Raw genomic sequence first — 16,505 nt, 5'->3', positions numbered from 1 at the left:
ACTCTTTCTCTTGGGTCTGTTCCTTTTGAATAAATTGTACCCTTCCATTATGGTATGCCAATCCCACCAAGTATTCAGTATCATCCCACTACATTTCAGGATGCCTATTACACATGTTAATCTTTCTGAATTGGGACCTCTAATTCTCCCTGGTTATTTCCAATCAATACTCATTGTATTTCAACTCTGGTGTAGAAATGTTTGAGACTTTGATTAGTGCCTACTGGTGTGTTTGTGGTAGTGTCTTGCAAAACTGTCCCCATCCTGGCCTTCTTTGTGTTTTATTTTCTTGGTTCCAGTCCTTGGCTGTATTTTTGGTTCTGGGAAATTTCTTTTGTTCTAGTCTGATATCCTCCTGATGAGACTGGCAAGATGCTTGCCAAACACTTCTTTTCTGGTTTTTGTAATATATATCATGTCTCTTTCCAGGAGTCCTTTGTGAAGGTAACATAGCTCTAGCCATAGAAGGCAAATCTTTCTCAGCAACACTATTTGCATAGCAAGGTTGCTTATAGGTTGCTTCAGTCAGCACTGACTCTGAGCAATGTATGATTCCACCACCCTAAGTTGAGATAAAAACAAATGACAATGTACCACCATACAACATAATCAATAAAATCACTTGTAGGAGACCTGGGAATAAAATACAATCAGGAACTTCCAGTTGTTAACTTCTAGAATCCTATTTTCTCTGTCTGCACTATTACCCTCAGCTGGAAGGCTTGATGAAATACTACTTGTGCCCTTGGTTCCTTTACCTTCCTGCTCAAGACTCATAGTCAAGGTATCCTCTCATTGTATTATTCATCCCCATGGGGATTAAGAGGAAAGTACAATTGTGCTTGGGTTTGAATAGACATGATGACCTTTTCATCACATTCTGCAAAAGCACACTTGGAAGATGAAGCACTTCTCATAATGTCATATTGGGTCTGCACCCAACTTCCTCAGCTTAAGGGAATCACTCACCACCACCACACACCTTTTTTGTTTCAGAGTGCCTCTTGGATTTCTTAGATTCTTGGGAGCCCAAGCATTTTCTACAATGGCACAGTTTGTCCAGGTGGTTTGTGATCATCTTCTAGAGGGACAGTGTAGTACCTGAGTTCCTCAGTAACTCCGTTACTGAGTTCCACTGGCATTGAGAGCCTTCTGATCTTCTTCCATGTGTTTGCTTCTGCCATTTCGTTTCCCATTCTTTGCTGATCCCTGCCCCTCCTGGAGATCTTCAGCTGTTCTGGCCAAGAACCTCTCATCTTCCCTGATGCTTTTCAATGTAAGCGTAGTTTGGATCCCCTTTATCCATGAAAACAAACATAGCACACATTTTTCAAGTCATGATGATGCTTTCCTCGCTGTCCATGTTGATTGGAGCCTTCACTGCCTACTCCCCTAGCTACTCTTCTTGCTTGGGCCATAAGTTCCTAGAACTGTCTCGTTGGATGAGGACTAGCCTGGACTGAAAGAAGAAGGTGGGAAAGAAATAAAAGGAAAGGGCAAATTAAAAAAATAAAGCGACTTCCCTGTCAATTCCTTTGCCAGACTCCAGTTTGTGGTCCCTGTTTACTTGTTCTGTGTCCCCTAGAACTGTTTAAGTCAGCAAGAACTGTGTTCCAATCAGACACCATGGTCATTCACTCAGGAAACTCTCAGCAGCAGTTAATTGTCAATCAGAAAGCTGCAGTAAACAGTCAGCAATCTTTTCCCCTCCTTCGCTCTTCATCTCTTTTTGGCTCTCCTCTCTCTTTTGTGTCCTCCAACTCCATTGCCCAACTCCTGTTTGCTCTCCCTGTTCACTCACTCATAGAACAGTTTCTTACATAGGAATAAGGCAATGTTTGCTCACTTGTTTTATGCATTTTGTATATGCTTGCATCTTTTCCTTGGAGGTTGAGGCAAAGGCACAAATGTTTTGTATGTGCTTCCAAGAACTACGTCAGGGCTGGATAATCTCCTTAATTTCAGTTGCATTTTGTCAGTTGATCCTAGTTCTCATACCTTATAGAAATAGAAAAAAAAAAGATTATTTTAGAAATCAGAGATGAAATAGAGTAGGTTTATATGTGCTGTTCTGGGTACATAAAATTATATGTTGCTGATATAATCGCATATCTATCTAGCTCTCTCTTTCTCCCCTCATATATTACAGTATATAACTAAATTAAATAGTACAAAATTTGCCAATTGTGAAAATGAATTCCTTTTCTAAAATTGTACTGACAGCAAAGAAGGCAATAATTTTTACTTTCTGAAACAATTACTTTACCTTTTCGTTACCAGAACTGACGAGGAAAGTTTAAAATAAAATAAAACAGGATTTAAAACTTAGAACTTGATTTTAAACAGCATTATATACCTTATGGACAACATTACTCTTCCTAAATCAGACATAAGATTAGAAAGCGTAGGAAGCATAAAATTGGATCAGACCCAAAACACATTTATAGAGTTTTATGTTCATCATCTTTTTTTAATAATAATTTTATTAGAGGTTACAATTAGAAAAAATGAAAACTAATTCAAACCACAAAAATATAACAATAAATAGAAAATGTGGATAAGAAAAAAGAATAAAAAGAAAAAAGTATATAAAGAAATAACTTCCCCTTCATTACAAGTAAAAACAATTTTAGTAACTTATCACCATCTCTTAAAATATAACAAATGCTCTCTCCTTCCCATCTATCATCTCTTAACTATAAACAAAATCCAGAAGTCTTGTCATTCATTATTTATCAGCAAAAGTCCATTGTTATAGATATAACTATATATCTATTTTAACCTTGATCAAATTAGCCAACTCTATATTTCTTCTCTGTACTTTTAACAATCTTGGTTTTTAATCCCTTCAAATAATGTCCTAGAATTTGATTTATTTTCATTTTTTTCTTTGTCCCTTCTCAGAGAATCCTTCAAAACTTTAACAGATCTCTTTTGTACATCCAGTAAAAAAAAGTTATCCAAATCACTCTTCTGGTTTGATATTTGTGTGTCCCCTTTAAGTATTAAGACATTGGTTTCATTTATATGTCCAATATATCATCATTTTTCATATCATACTTGTAACTTTTCATATTTAGATCCACATTCAAATCAATTTCAGTCTTATCCAGTATAGCTTGTTCCTCTTCTGTGACATCATTAACACACCATCCATCTATGTTGGCAGACATTCTTAAAATTAATTTTTGAGTCCACTGTTCAAAAATATCCTTCAAAACATCCACTGTTACAGGTAGTCCTTGACTTATGACATTAATTCAGCAACTGTTCGGAGTTACGATGGTGCTGAACAAAGGGACTTATGACCAATCCATGAAGTTACAGCTGTTGCAGCACTCCTGCAGTCACGTGATCAAAATTTGGGTGCTTGGCAGCCCGCTCACACTTACAGCCACAGGAGTGCTTCAGCTTCCCCCACCTCCCTATCTCCTCTCCATCTGTACCCTTTTGGCTCCTTGCCACTCTGCGTTCTGCTGCCCCAGCTGACCTTCGCTGTCTTCTTGCTCCTGCTGCTGGCCGAGCATACCCGGCCTGGCCCTTCGTGGGGCTTTCTTCCCCAGGTCGCACATAGTGGGTTCCTTGCAAGACCTGGAAAATATGGTCTCATGTGGCCAGCAGCTCCCTTGCAAAGAGCCAGGCTGGGTATGCCTCATCAGCAGCGAGAGCAAGAAGATGGAGAAAGTCAGCTGGGGCAGCGGAGCGCAGGGTGGCAGGGGTCTTGGAATGCAGGGTGACAAGGGCAACTGCAGCTGGGACTGGACTGGGGTGGCTGCAGCTTCCCAGGGCATGGCAAGCAGTCCCAGAGCTGCACAGTTCTGGGGTTGCTTGCCGACCCACAAGGCAGGGTGTGGGGTGGCCAAAAAGGCAGAGATGTGGGGTGATATAGGTGGGTGGGTGGAGTTGGAGGCAGTCTCTTATCTTACTGAGGCTTGGGCTGGGAAGGACCTAGCCCAGAATGGCTTGGATTGGGGTGGGTCCTTGGCTAATGACCAGTGGAATTTGCTTAACGACTGCAACAGGGAGTAATAAGATTGCTATCACTAAGTGATACAGTCATGTGATGTCTCACTTTACAACTGCATCACTTAGTGACAGACATTCTGGTCCCAATTGTGGTTATAAGTCAAGGACTACCTGTAAAGTATTTTGCTCCTTTCTTTGTTAACAAGGCAAATTTAGGGATTCTTCTCCTTTAATTGTAATCTTTATTTTCTTCTAGTTTCCTCTAGTGTCCAACCTTCAAAGTCCTGTCCTATCATGTTTTTTTCCAAAGAACCCAAACAACCACAGTTTCCCACAGGAAGGATTTTTATAATTAAATTCAATTTTTTATTCCAAATCCATTTGGACCCTCAGCCTGTTTTTAATTTTCCAAAATCAACACTCTAAACACCCTCTTGCTGTTTATTCTAAAAAGTAATACATTTCTAGGTCTTAAAGTCATATTTAAAATTTCTTTTGCTAAGGAGAAGGAAACTCACCCAGTTGTGATAAAATGCAATAAAAACTTGCTGTTCTGAAGGTTCTTAATATTTCAGAAGCAGTAGAAAATAATTCCAAAGGCAATTAACAAATGAGGCTCGATTGAGCTTGTTGTCCATAAAGGCTGCATTGCATCTGTAAGCTTAGATGGAATCCCTGACTCCCAGCCGCTCGACTCCTAAGCTGACTGCAAAAACCTTGGTTTCCTGCGGTCTACTCATGAGAAGCGGCTGTCTGAAGTGTGCATGGGCGATCTCACGATCTCTGCTTTCTCCAGAGAGAGTTTGCCAGCCAGGACCCACATCTGGCTGCCAATCTCCGCCGTAAATGCAGTCCCGCTGTGGCAGGGATGTGTAGCTCACCCTGGCCTCACCGGAAGTCCAGAGTCTTATGTTCGTCATGTTAAAACTGTCGTCCTTGGCCTGCTTGTTTCTGTTGCTAGAGAAGTCTCTGGTGGTTCTTAATAGTTCAGCTAAATTTTAGACCTATTTCCTTCCTTTGGTTAAACAGCTCTAGCTTTAAGGAAGAAAAATTATTTTATTTGGAGATTTTTGTCAAGTCACTGAAATAATACATCTTAATTTTTACTTATAATTTGGTCAGTAAATTATTATTATTTTTTCCTTAGGGTATAGTGTAGTACATCAAATAAGAGAAAGCAGAGTAAATTTCACCAGAGAAATTCAGCCAAAATTGCAAACTGTTAATACTGTATATTAAACATTAGAGTTCAATAATTGATAGGAATCATTGCATTTTTTTGATTGGTGTCATAGTTGCCCCCCAGTATTTTAAATAAATATTTTTTTTAGAATGCATAAATTACACCAAAATATCAAGAGAACTTAATAGAATTCAGAGATCTTGCAAGATTTTTAAAATTGTTTAATATTTTATATGTATTTTTTTAAAAATTTGGACGTTGGTAGGTACCACAGCGCTCAGTGCTGTTACAAACTCCACTTTTCTATTACAGACTCTTGCCGCTGCCTGTATCTAAGATTAACTTTCCAAATGTCTAAAGAAACACCTCTTGCTTTACCAAGCTGGTAGAAGAGGCCTTCTTGAAAATGCCCGTGCTATAAGAGGTTTGTTTTTCTGGCATTCAGGAGAAGGCCATTTCCTGGATTGCTCTGGAACACTCTGGAGTTGGGTTTGGCCCAACACTCTCAGGGTTTAAGCAAAGTTACATTTTTTTTTCACTATGCTTTTAATTGTTAGGCTCTTCTAGCAATCACATTATTGCTAATTTTAAGCTGTATTTTCAAATTTTTATATTCTGTTTTTGCTTTTAAATTTGAGTGCTTGCCAGAGCAGAAAAGTGAAGTTAAAATAAATAAATAAATGTATGTATTGGCATTTCCCTTGTTTAATCAAAAGCAAACTCTGACTTTCAATGGAGGAAAAGGAGGAAAAGATATTACTTAACCTCTTTATTCTTTTTTTTCTTGCTGAATGTTGGAACAGATAATGGATATATGTGGAGAAGACAATCTCTCTGTTATTGCTGTTTTCCAAGTTAAATTTTAAACTTTTGGCTATGAAAAAGAAAAACTTGGATAAGAGTTACTTGTGATTGAGTGAACTATCTAGCTTTGGTCTTTCAAACACTTGAAAAGAGAGTTCAAGAGCAGACTTTAGGAAATCTCTGTATGTAGGGATTACAGTCAACAAGAGGTTTCTATAGAAATTTCTCATCACAGGTAATGAAAAGCATCTGAAAAGAATGATCTTCTGAATATTCTAAGTTCTGTGTGAGCTTAGCATAAAATGTTATTGATCTTACATAGCAGAAATAAGATAGTAAGGCCACTGTATGTGAGATAGGTTGGAATCACTACTTATAGTGATTTTATACTTGTATGACTTACAGTTCCTGAGTCTGCCTGCTATGTGATTTCCATGGTAGCAATTGACATATGGAAGCCTTTCTGTGTATCTTTCAGGCTCTCAACACTTATCCTTCCAGTTCCTTCCTTCTGCTTATTCTTCAAACACCCAGCAATCAGTGAGGTATGGGCAATTATTCTCTGTTCATTACATTGTTTAAAATGTTTAAAACATACAAAAAAGAAAGATAAAAGGAAGAGGATTTTAAAAAAAGAAAAGAACAAAACATATAATTTAATTTTTATACAAATCATTAAACCTTGACCATACAAAATAATATTCATCAGTCCTTCCATCATGTTGTTAAAGATCCAGCTCATAAATGGAAAATCAACAAATATTTGTGATCCAAGGACGGCTTTGTCATATTGATGGATTTACATTTTTCCTACAGCTGCCTAAGTAACAATGAAAAAATCCTTAGTTCTCATTTCTGCTTCTCTGGCAGCTTCATAAGGAACGTTTATGGTTTTTCTATTTCCAAATCTATGATTCCTACTCATATTACCAGAATTTCACACTCAAAGTCACCAAAAACAATTGTCCCAATTCTACACCTCTGAAAGCAGGCATGAAGCCCATGATGATCAAGTCAGGGTATTCCAGCCCATACCTCTGTAAGGACCTGGCTCCAAGTGACTCAGACATTTGTCCAATTTGTCCAGCCTGCATAGGAAGACCACTTTATTTAAATCTAACTCATTTCCTGTTTCAGGACTAAATGCCATTGTCAAAGGTACACTGAAATCCTTTATCTCTCTCACCTTGAGAAGGCACGTTCACTAGTGACCATAAGGCTAAACATTCTGAAGAATCTCTCCATTTTGGTATTCATCTGGTCACTCTGATTCATCCTATCCCTGGCTTACACAAATTTTGGACATCTTTTGTTCCCTTTTCCACATCCTTGAAAGTAAATTCTTTCCATTATTCAGGAAGCTTATTCCATAGGATTCAGCCCCCCTCCTCCTGCATTGGACCACTGGTGTCCAGTTCCATCACTTTTCTATTTCATAGTTGCAAAGACAATAGAAATGCTTTACACTTTGGCATGATTACCTAAGTGAACATTGCCCCTCCTTCATTTTGAGGACTGATATGCTTCCTGGACCTTAAAGTTGCCGACTTTAATATTTCCATCTGGAAAAGCTATGATGTGTCCTGTCTTGTATTTCACAGTGGACCAACTCCGTGCAGTTCTCCCTTTGGCTTGGTAATAGCTTCATGGGTATTGACCAAGTGTATGGCTCTTACCATTATACAACTTTGCAGCTATATTTGGAAAACTGCTGCTGGTCACATCATTCCAGTTGCCTTTATTGAGATATTCATCACATCTGTCGAGATACTCACCCTTGAAGCCTTGAACCTTTTTGTGAATCAGAAAAATTTACCATTCTATCCATAACAGATACAGCTACAAAAGAACATGGGCAGTGTCTTAGATCCCACAGTTAGAAGAGGCTTCCTCCTAATTGATTGGATTCAGACTGTAATCAATCTCTCTTTTCATTATCTTATTTGAGTCTGCATTAGGTGGCCACTTTCTTTCACTGGTAGAAGATGTAATGTACATTATGGCCACTATTGTGGCCTGGTTGATTTATTGGTCCTAAGCCTGGCTAAGGGGTACTTTGTCGAGACCACAGCTGGGTCTGCTGCTGTACTGGGCTGTGAGAATAACCTTGAGGAAGAGGAGGAAGAGCCACAGCCAAGGCAACGGTCAGATAAGAGAAATCTCTGCCCAAAGGAGGAATGGAATTTGAGAAAGCTGCTCAGACTTGACCCTCCCTAGTTCTCTTTAGGATAAAGGCAAGGGAGGGGGGAGGCATACTGAGAGTTGCAAAATTGGTGTCACCCCTTTGAGGTAGACCAGACTTAAATACCAAGGCCATGTATACTAAAACTACTTTTATTAGAGGGTTACAGTAACAGAATCTTGATCATGAAGAAACTCATGATTTGAACAAATTCATGAAAGAGAATTTTATTTTTTTGTAAAAGTTATTTGAAACACATTTAATAAGAATTTTTTATAAACTTTATAACAAATTGTCATTCTTTTCTTAATTGTATAATTGTTCAGAAAGAATGTTGTCCTTGTTTACAGCAAATGCAAGACTGGCTGACTACCTGTAGAGAGGATGTTTCTCAGTAATGTAAATGGAGAGAAGGGAATCCATAAAGAAAACTGTAGTTTTGTATCTTTGTTCTTTCTCCTTTAGTCATGCCTTCTGAATATCCTCCTTTCCATCAGCACAATAGCCCTTCCTGATCTGAAAGTAATTATTAGGTAGTTTTGGATAAGCAAATAATGCCTTCAAAAGAATATCAGCGTATTGCAATGAGTTGAGTTAAATCAATTTATTTATTTCAGTAGGTGGATGCATTTCCAAGAGGAAACATAGAGTACAAATGTACATTATATATTATGAGGCAGACTAATTGCAAATTAATTTTAATATAAATATCTTGAAATCTTCCCAGTTATAGCTGCAACACCCTTCACTTTAGGGCTCTCTGAAGGATTAAGCTGATCAAGTGGCTGTGGGCATATGGACCATCAGAGCCCAGAGATTTTCCATCTTTAGTTTTGAATGGGGTTGAACTTCCTCAGATGGAACTGATGTGCAATTTGGGGGTCTTCCTGGATTCCTGCTCAAAGAGCAGGTAACAGCTGGGGCCAGGAAGGCTTTTGCATAGATTTGTATTGTGTATCAATTGTCCCATTCCTGGATTCAGAGGCCCTTCTCTCCATTACTCATGCCTTGGTCAACTCACATGTGGATTACTGCAGTATGCTGTATTTGGGGCTACCCTTGAAGGCCACTTGAACGCTTCAGTTGGTTCAGAAAGTAAAGATGTGATTGGTTTTGGGCATGCTGTAGTACACCCATGTAACACCTCTGCTCTGTGAGCTGCACTGGTTACCTGTAGGCTTTTGGGTGCTCTTCAGGGTGCTAGTTTGCCACCTACAAATCTCTACATGGCATAGGACCCACTTATTTGAGGGATCATGCGTCTCTCATTATTTCTGCCTGAAATGTAAGATCAGACAGAGTCAGCATGCTCTGCGTCCCTTCTGTTAAGCAATGTCATCTGATGGGATCCAGGAGTGCATCTTTGCTATAGTGGTGCCTGCCATCTGGAACAGCGTTCCCCCAGAGGGCAGAATGGCTCTAGTCCTGGTTTCCTTCAAACATGCTCTGAAGACCTGGATTTTCCCCAAGCTTTGGGCTGGGCTGGAATGTGGGTTTCCTCTGTGAGAGGTTTTGCAGCCTTTTAGTGGATGTTTGTTCCACCATGTTTCTTTTCTTTTTGGTTTGATATTTTATAACTTTGTTGTTAATTTTGTATGTCATCCAGAGTGGTTGATGAATTGGATAGTTTTATTAATTAAATTAATTACCATTTCATTTTCTGGGATTTTTTTCAACTTCCTGTTCTATCTTGGATACGCCTAAATAATATGGCCTTCTCAGAGAAGTTATTGATTGCAAAAGACCAGATGAAGACCCTGACAGAACATTGTATGTAGTGAAATCTCAAGACAGAAAGAAAACTAAGGCCAGATCCCTAATAATCTTAGGCCCATAGTCACTTCTGACATTTTAAGAAAACTGAATATTACCAAAATATTCCAAAATAGATCTTTTGTGAGCATGATCAGTCACAACATAGTTGTAGTTAAATATTGAGATAGCTTCTCCTTATTTATTTCTCTGTGGAAACTATGTACATTTATCTCTTTTTCTCTGACACAAATATTTTCAGACAGAATATACACAGAGAGTACACATACAACAAAAGCAAATTTCCACCATAGACATTTTTCTTATGCAAGTTTCTATTCACCTGCATGGGAAAGATGCTACACTTCTGAAAAAGAATGTGAAGGTGAAGTCATTCCTGCCAGAGAGATTACTCACAGATATGCCAGATATTTTTCGGCAATGCAGTCTCCTCCTTCTCTGCGTGCAAATAAATGATACCACAGTATGACCTTGTAGGTTCAGTGGCATGTATCGGGTGCAGGGAATATCTATGTGAAGGCCATGCATGCCAGTTTCTACCAAACTCTTTCTGTGTGAAAACTCAGTGCTGTACATCATAGTCTTCATTGCACCATTGCTCTTCTGAGTTGCAGATATGCTGTTATACATATGTGTAGTACCTATTGTCATCTGAATTGATTAAGTGTGCTGTTTTCAAACCACAAACCACCTTACAATAAATCCTCCTACTTGTATTGTGTTTAATTTTGTAAGGAATGTTTTGAAAATGTATTTCTACTTAGCGTATTAAATCCAGCCCCTTTTAATATCATGTAATCATGTACTGTGTAACCCAATATATCTGTGATGCAAAAGTTTTACTGGCAGTGGATAATGCAGACGAGATTGGGGGAGAGGGAGAAGTGGCTATTGCTCATACTTTCTTTTGATAGTTCAATTTATTTTTATTTTCCTTTGAAGAGGTACAAAATAGAGACGTTGCAAAGTAGGCAAAGCTTAATTTTGCGCTTAATTTTACCTTCATTTTAATCCAAATAAATAAATGAAATAAATAATGTTAACACGAATTTACATAAAATCCATAAAAATGTATGTATTGATTTATATGACTGAAGGCCTGATGTTTTAAACATACTTGGTTTAGTTGAAAGAATCCTTGTATTGTTATGAGAAACAATAGATCGATGACAACAACAACAGCATACATAGTATACCACTGGTGCAATTTATTTATTGTTTTTACAAATCATTTCCCTTAAAAAAATTCAAGGTCATATGTCTTTCTATTTCCAGGGGAATTCTTGTCCTGGAGATAAAAGCATATTTCACCTGCAGTCTTGATCTTCATTAGCTGATAGGGGGGATTTGCAGCATTGGCAATAAGTTCTGCTGGTGGTTGGCTGGCTGCCAAGCCAGACTGCTGTTTAAGATACCAGGGCTTTCTCGCTCTTTTTCTCGCCCTTGTTCTCTCACGACAGCATTCTGTGTCCCATCTTTGCAAAAAGAATACCGCATAAGGTTTTTTATCCACTTGGAAATGAGATGCTTGTTGTTCCTGCTTGAGAAATTAGCCATCTCTAATTTTGTGATGGGTGCTGTTTAGGAGGGATTTGATAGTGGGAAATTTTGCTGTTCAGGAAGAAGCAGTCAGATATGCAGCCAGAATTCTAAGACCGGCTCAGAATGCATTTGGGTTTTCTTTGGCTGGTTGCTGAGCGATTTCTGTACAGATGGATGTGTGTGTTAATACTTCACTTTTAATATATGGAATATGAAAGAAATGTGACTCCAATATATGAAATGGGAAGTAAGTCTGGATTTTCAAACTCTGTTTCTCAGCCAGAACATCCATTCTTCCAGTTTTCCTGCAGGTATGTACATGTTTAGGTTTTTGTTTTGTTGATGAATTTAACCTCGTAAAACTGTGCTGTGGTGCCTTGTTTTGCCAGGAGCCATATGAATAGTTGCCTGAAAACTCTCTGAATGAAGAACAAAGGCAACATTTAACAGGAAATTTCTGATGTGCATTTCTGTGCTAATCTTTAGTTGCTTTTTTTAAATAAAAAAACAATGGTACATATTAAACAGGCAGCTGATCATTCATGACTAGCTGTTCTAGCCCATTGTTTTCTATTGTTGCAAATAGAATTGCTTCAAAAGAGATCCTTTTACCATAGCATTTTCTAAATGGTATATATTGCATGTGTGATAGTTGTTTTGTCAGGCTATTGCATTGCACCTTATTGCAAAAATATATCTATTACATTATTCCACTAAAAAACTCTTCAGTCAAATTACGTGTCCCCAGTAAATCAGCTCTGCAATGACTAACTTGATTATACTTTCAAAGGTTAGAGCAAAATAGGCTTTAAATATTTTATGTGGAAAAATAATGAAGGTTGATATAAAGAATTATTGTTGAACCCCTTTGTGTAAAGCAAGAAATAAATATTATATTTAAAATCGTTTCAGATATACCTTTTATAGGCATGTTGTGAGAAGACTTATAGGTTTCAGGACTTAAAGAAATGACTTTTCCTTGTATTGATGTCTGAAGTGTAATAAAGAACAAAAAGGAGCTAAGCAAGTCATATTCTCAGCTTTCACTAGCTATCTTGGGTTTCTGGCACACCTTTCTAAAGGAATGTAGTCTTTGTTTACTATATATTTGATGCTTATGTCTCTTTCTAGTGCAAGACTGAAATAAGAAGTGAGAACTAGAGTTTAGCTAGAGTTTCTGTACAATTACTCATGTGTTTGAAATGTGTTTGAGGAAGAAAAAAAATCAAGTTAATCATTAATGTGTCCAGAACACAATCGTGTATCTGTCAATAGGACTTAGAATGTTTGCACTTATGTTAGTTTTTATTAAGTCTCATAAAGCAATCATTAAAAAGTATCATGAATGGAGTACCTTGTTGTTCATTGCCCAGTTGTACAGTGTGAAGAAAATCAGCCATTCCATTCCTCTTCAGTCTGAGTTTGTACCAGTTTAGAAAAAGACTCAAAAACTAAGATAGTAGTAAATAATTGGTGCATCCTCATGTCATGGATGTGTACAGATTTATAAATAAAAAATAATAATTTTTAAAGAATTCTCAGAAAGGTCTTACAGAAATCTATATCCTTCTAGGATGTATGGAATGTGGCCTCACTGTCTGAGATTAATCTTCCTACTTCACATTGGATGGCAGAAACAGGAATACCTGGCTTTACTGCTGCATTTCCTTTGGGATGTTGAGGGACGTACTTAGCAGTTAGTTACATCTGTGCTAAAGTCACTTGGAGAATGAAAAGATGTTCTGCACTGGGAAACTGACCTGTCTTACTCATTGTTTGATCTAGATGTAGGTAGTAACTCTGATAGACCTTTCTCAGCCCAGTTTGGATGTGGCTTGTAAATCACTTCAGAAAGAGGCTTGTCCAGTTTTGATTAAGGACGCAGTGTCTAGCAGCATAGCTGATAATGGTTCCTTATAATAATCAATGAATCTGTGGCTAGTTAAATGTTTACATTTGATTTTTAACTTCTCATTCCTTTTTATTTAAATATTTCAAGGAAAAGATGGGCAGTTTGAGACTTCAATGCTATGTATTGCTTCCATTTGGACCGGGGGTGGGGGAAGAGGACTCTTTAATTACAATTGCCAAAAATCAATAGTACAGTTTTGCATCATGCTGATGTGAGAAAAAGTGAACATTGCAGTGAAAGCCTTAAAATATTTTTTTTCATGTTAACACATTTTTTTTTAATTCCAAACTCCACCTCCCAACCCCAAGAAAATGATGATAATCTTGGACCCAAAACATCCATGACACAGCCCCATCCACTTTGCATTATTGCTCAGCCCAGTGCTGCCATTGTCTCCCCAAAATGTTGTACAGCTTCTGGCCACCAAAACTTTGCCCAACTCTGCTTTAGGATGACAAATATATCCAGAAAGAGAGAGAAAGAGATACTACAGTTTGCTCTTCTGGCCTTGATGATGATGATGATGATAATTCATTAAATTTTTATGCTACCTGACTCGCAGCGACTCTGAGTGGTTTACAATTATTAAAACATTTAAAAATAAAGAAACATTAGGTGTTTAGAAGGAAGCATGTGATACTAAATAATGAAAGATGCCTTTGACAACCTCAGTTTGTGTTTATCTCCTGGTTATGTTATCAGTGCAGTTTTCTTGGCAATGTTGTTGAAGGAGTTTACAATTTCCTACTTCCTTTTTGCTTCTCAGTCTAGCCTTCTATATAGATATGTCCTATTCTGCCTTGCAGTAACATTAACATCATTTGAGATTACTCTTATGTTCCTCTAGACTTTGATTGGGGAGATAACCTGTGATTCTTTTACTGTAAGACTCAGTATGGCCCCTCTTAAAATATTCTGATTTAGAAAAGACTTTTAAATAACAACTTTCCTTTTAATTAATAGTACAGGTATTCATTTGGAAAGAAAAAGAGGTAGAAATCAGTATTGAGGTACCAGTATGCAATAGGACTCTACATATATTTTTTCAAAGGTATATTCATATCTGATTTAAAATGGGATAAGCAGCCTTGAAAGCAAAGTAAATTGTCTCAGATTGAGCCCAACAGTGACTACATGAAATCCAAGGTAGATTTTGAATTGTCTTTGTACTACTTTTAATGCACAGTGATTTAAAAGTTTATCTGGTGCTGTTACTTTGTTTTGTTTTCCTTTTTGTTTTAATTATTGTATTTTAAAATTGTAATATGGTTCATGATAGTTTTTCTCTATAAAGCTGTTAAACTATATTAAATATATTATATTATATATTATATTATATATTATATTTAATATAAGATACTATATAATATATCAGGAGCTGCTGGATTTGGCAACAGCTACATTTCTATCTGGATGCCTGGTTGAGAATGGGGACACTTCTTTGCAGTTTTCTACTGGAGGTTGAGTCATGGCAACTGGACTTCTTTTCTTTTTGGTTAGAGACATTTCACTGCTTGTCCAAGCAGCTTCTTCAGTCTAGAAAGTTGGTTGGGGGGACCCCATAAATATCTTCCAGGGTGGCTGTGTTTCTCACTAACATGATGGGCTCGTTGAAGGGACAACAGGAGATGTGTAGTGAGAAACGCAGCCACCCTGGAAGACATTTATGGAGTCCCCCCAACCAACTTTCTAGACTGAAGAAGCTGCTTGGACAAGCAGTGAAACGTATCAAACCAAAAAGAAAAGAAGTCCAGTTGCCATGACTCAACCTCCAGATAATTCCACCTGGATGACTGAGAATCTTCATCAACAGTTTTCTACTGTTTCTCAGTTTTTATAGCTTATAGGGGTTGTTTGCAGATCTTGCATGTCACTAATATCTGTATTAGTCTTTTTCATCAAATTCAGGCAAGATTTTGTGTGCCTTGCATCAGAGCTTGAGCATAATAATGTACTAGAGAAACAAGGTAATAATCTGAAGCTCAGTCTAGACAAGACGAAAGAAATAGTAAGTGATGTCAGCTTTAGGCTGTTTTGGAAAGTGCTATATTCTGCTAAAGTATGAGAAAATCTGCTAAAGTTTGGAATCTTGCTGATCCAGTAATGTCGTTAAAGCTACAAGTTGGCTCGGTAACTCTGCGTGTCTTTTGTATGCCGCATATGGCCATATCTGGATGGAGATAATCGCTTTCCAAGCCTAGTTCATACACAGTTTTAATCTTTAATAGCTTAATGGTTGGGCCCCAGCATATCATAATGATTACCTTTTTCATGTATATTTAACTAAGTCTTTGTGATCTGTACTAGAAATTATTTCAATGTGTATGTGTTAATGGAATAAAATGGATGCTGCCAAACTATCTTGACAATTGACAGTTGCATAATACCATCTACCAGAGACACTTGCCTGATGCTACTTTCACATAACTTCAGTGCTAGGTAAAGTTGGGGAGGGGGGATTAAAAAATATTTTTAATGTTGCAAAGCGCTATTTTAGTAGTTCATTTATATTTGTCTTTTAAAAATGTTTGTTTTGGAAATTTTTGCACTATAAACAAATATTATGATACTGTAATTATAATTTATTGCATATTATAAATCTGATAACAAGGTGGCTTGATGTAATAAGCAGGGTTTTCTTCTAATGCTCGCTTTAGTAGCAAAATCAATAACTATGTGTCTAACATTTTTAGATCTAACGGGTTAGGATTTTTTTTTAAGGGGTGAAATTGATGCCTTAAGCCTTGTAGATGCTTAAGGCACCTATTGTGCTACTTAACCCCCTTCCTGATGAGAACAACAAGCCCAATTTTGTTTTTGGATTTTCAGTAATCTTAAGATGTTAATAGATACTTTAAGACTATGCAGAGTGGAAGATGTTTATTTTGCCCCTTAAGCTCCCAGTTCTCCTCAAAATAATATTAATATTGATAATTTATGAAACTTTTAAGCCACACAACTCTAGTGTCTCTGAAAAGAACTGAAATATTGTCCAATCCATACTGGAGGTGCTAGAGGAACCACAAAAGAGATGTTGAAGGGCTTCATGTGAGCCAAGGGTTGCCGACTCATGTATAAGAAAATATTTCTGGTTTCAGGATACTTGAAAAAAATAAAATAAGAGGGAGCCTTTCCCTAATCAC

The 16,505-nt window shown here is 37.4% G+C and overlaps 1 protein-coding gene across 9 annotated transcripts in view; it reads left to right on the top strand.

Annotated features, from left to right (window-relative positions):
• Positions 1 to 16,505, top strand: part of PLEKHA7 (pleckstrin homology domain containing A7) — a 157,313-nt gene that overhangs the window by 35,981 nt on the left and 104,827 nt on the right. The window contains exon 1 of one of the 9 annotated variants that reach the window (XM_088146006.1): positions 11,338 to 11,761. The exons of the other annotated variants lie outside the window; for them this stretch is intronic. Within the exon in view, the coding sequence (XP_088002132.1) occupies positions 11,655 to 11,761 (107 nt within the window). The 5' untranslated portion in view covers positions 11,338 to 11,654. Of the gene's footprint in view, positions 1 to 11,337; positions 11,762 to 16,505 lie in introns of those variants that run through there. 9 annotated transcript variants of the gene reach the window in all.

The sequence above is a fragment of the Python bivittatus genome, unplaced genomic scaffold (genome assembly GCF_059951505.1).
Source record: "Python bivittatus isolate LINGU-HERP-01145 unplaced genomic scaffold, Pbiv_v1 ctg000480_np1212, whole genome shotgun sequence".
Classification (NCBI taxonomy): Eukaryota; Metazoa; Chordata; class Lepidosauria; order Squamata; family Pythonidae; genus Python; species Python bivittatus.
Note: the sequence above shows the minus strand (reverse complement) of the source record. Positions and strands in the feature narration are given on the sequence as shown.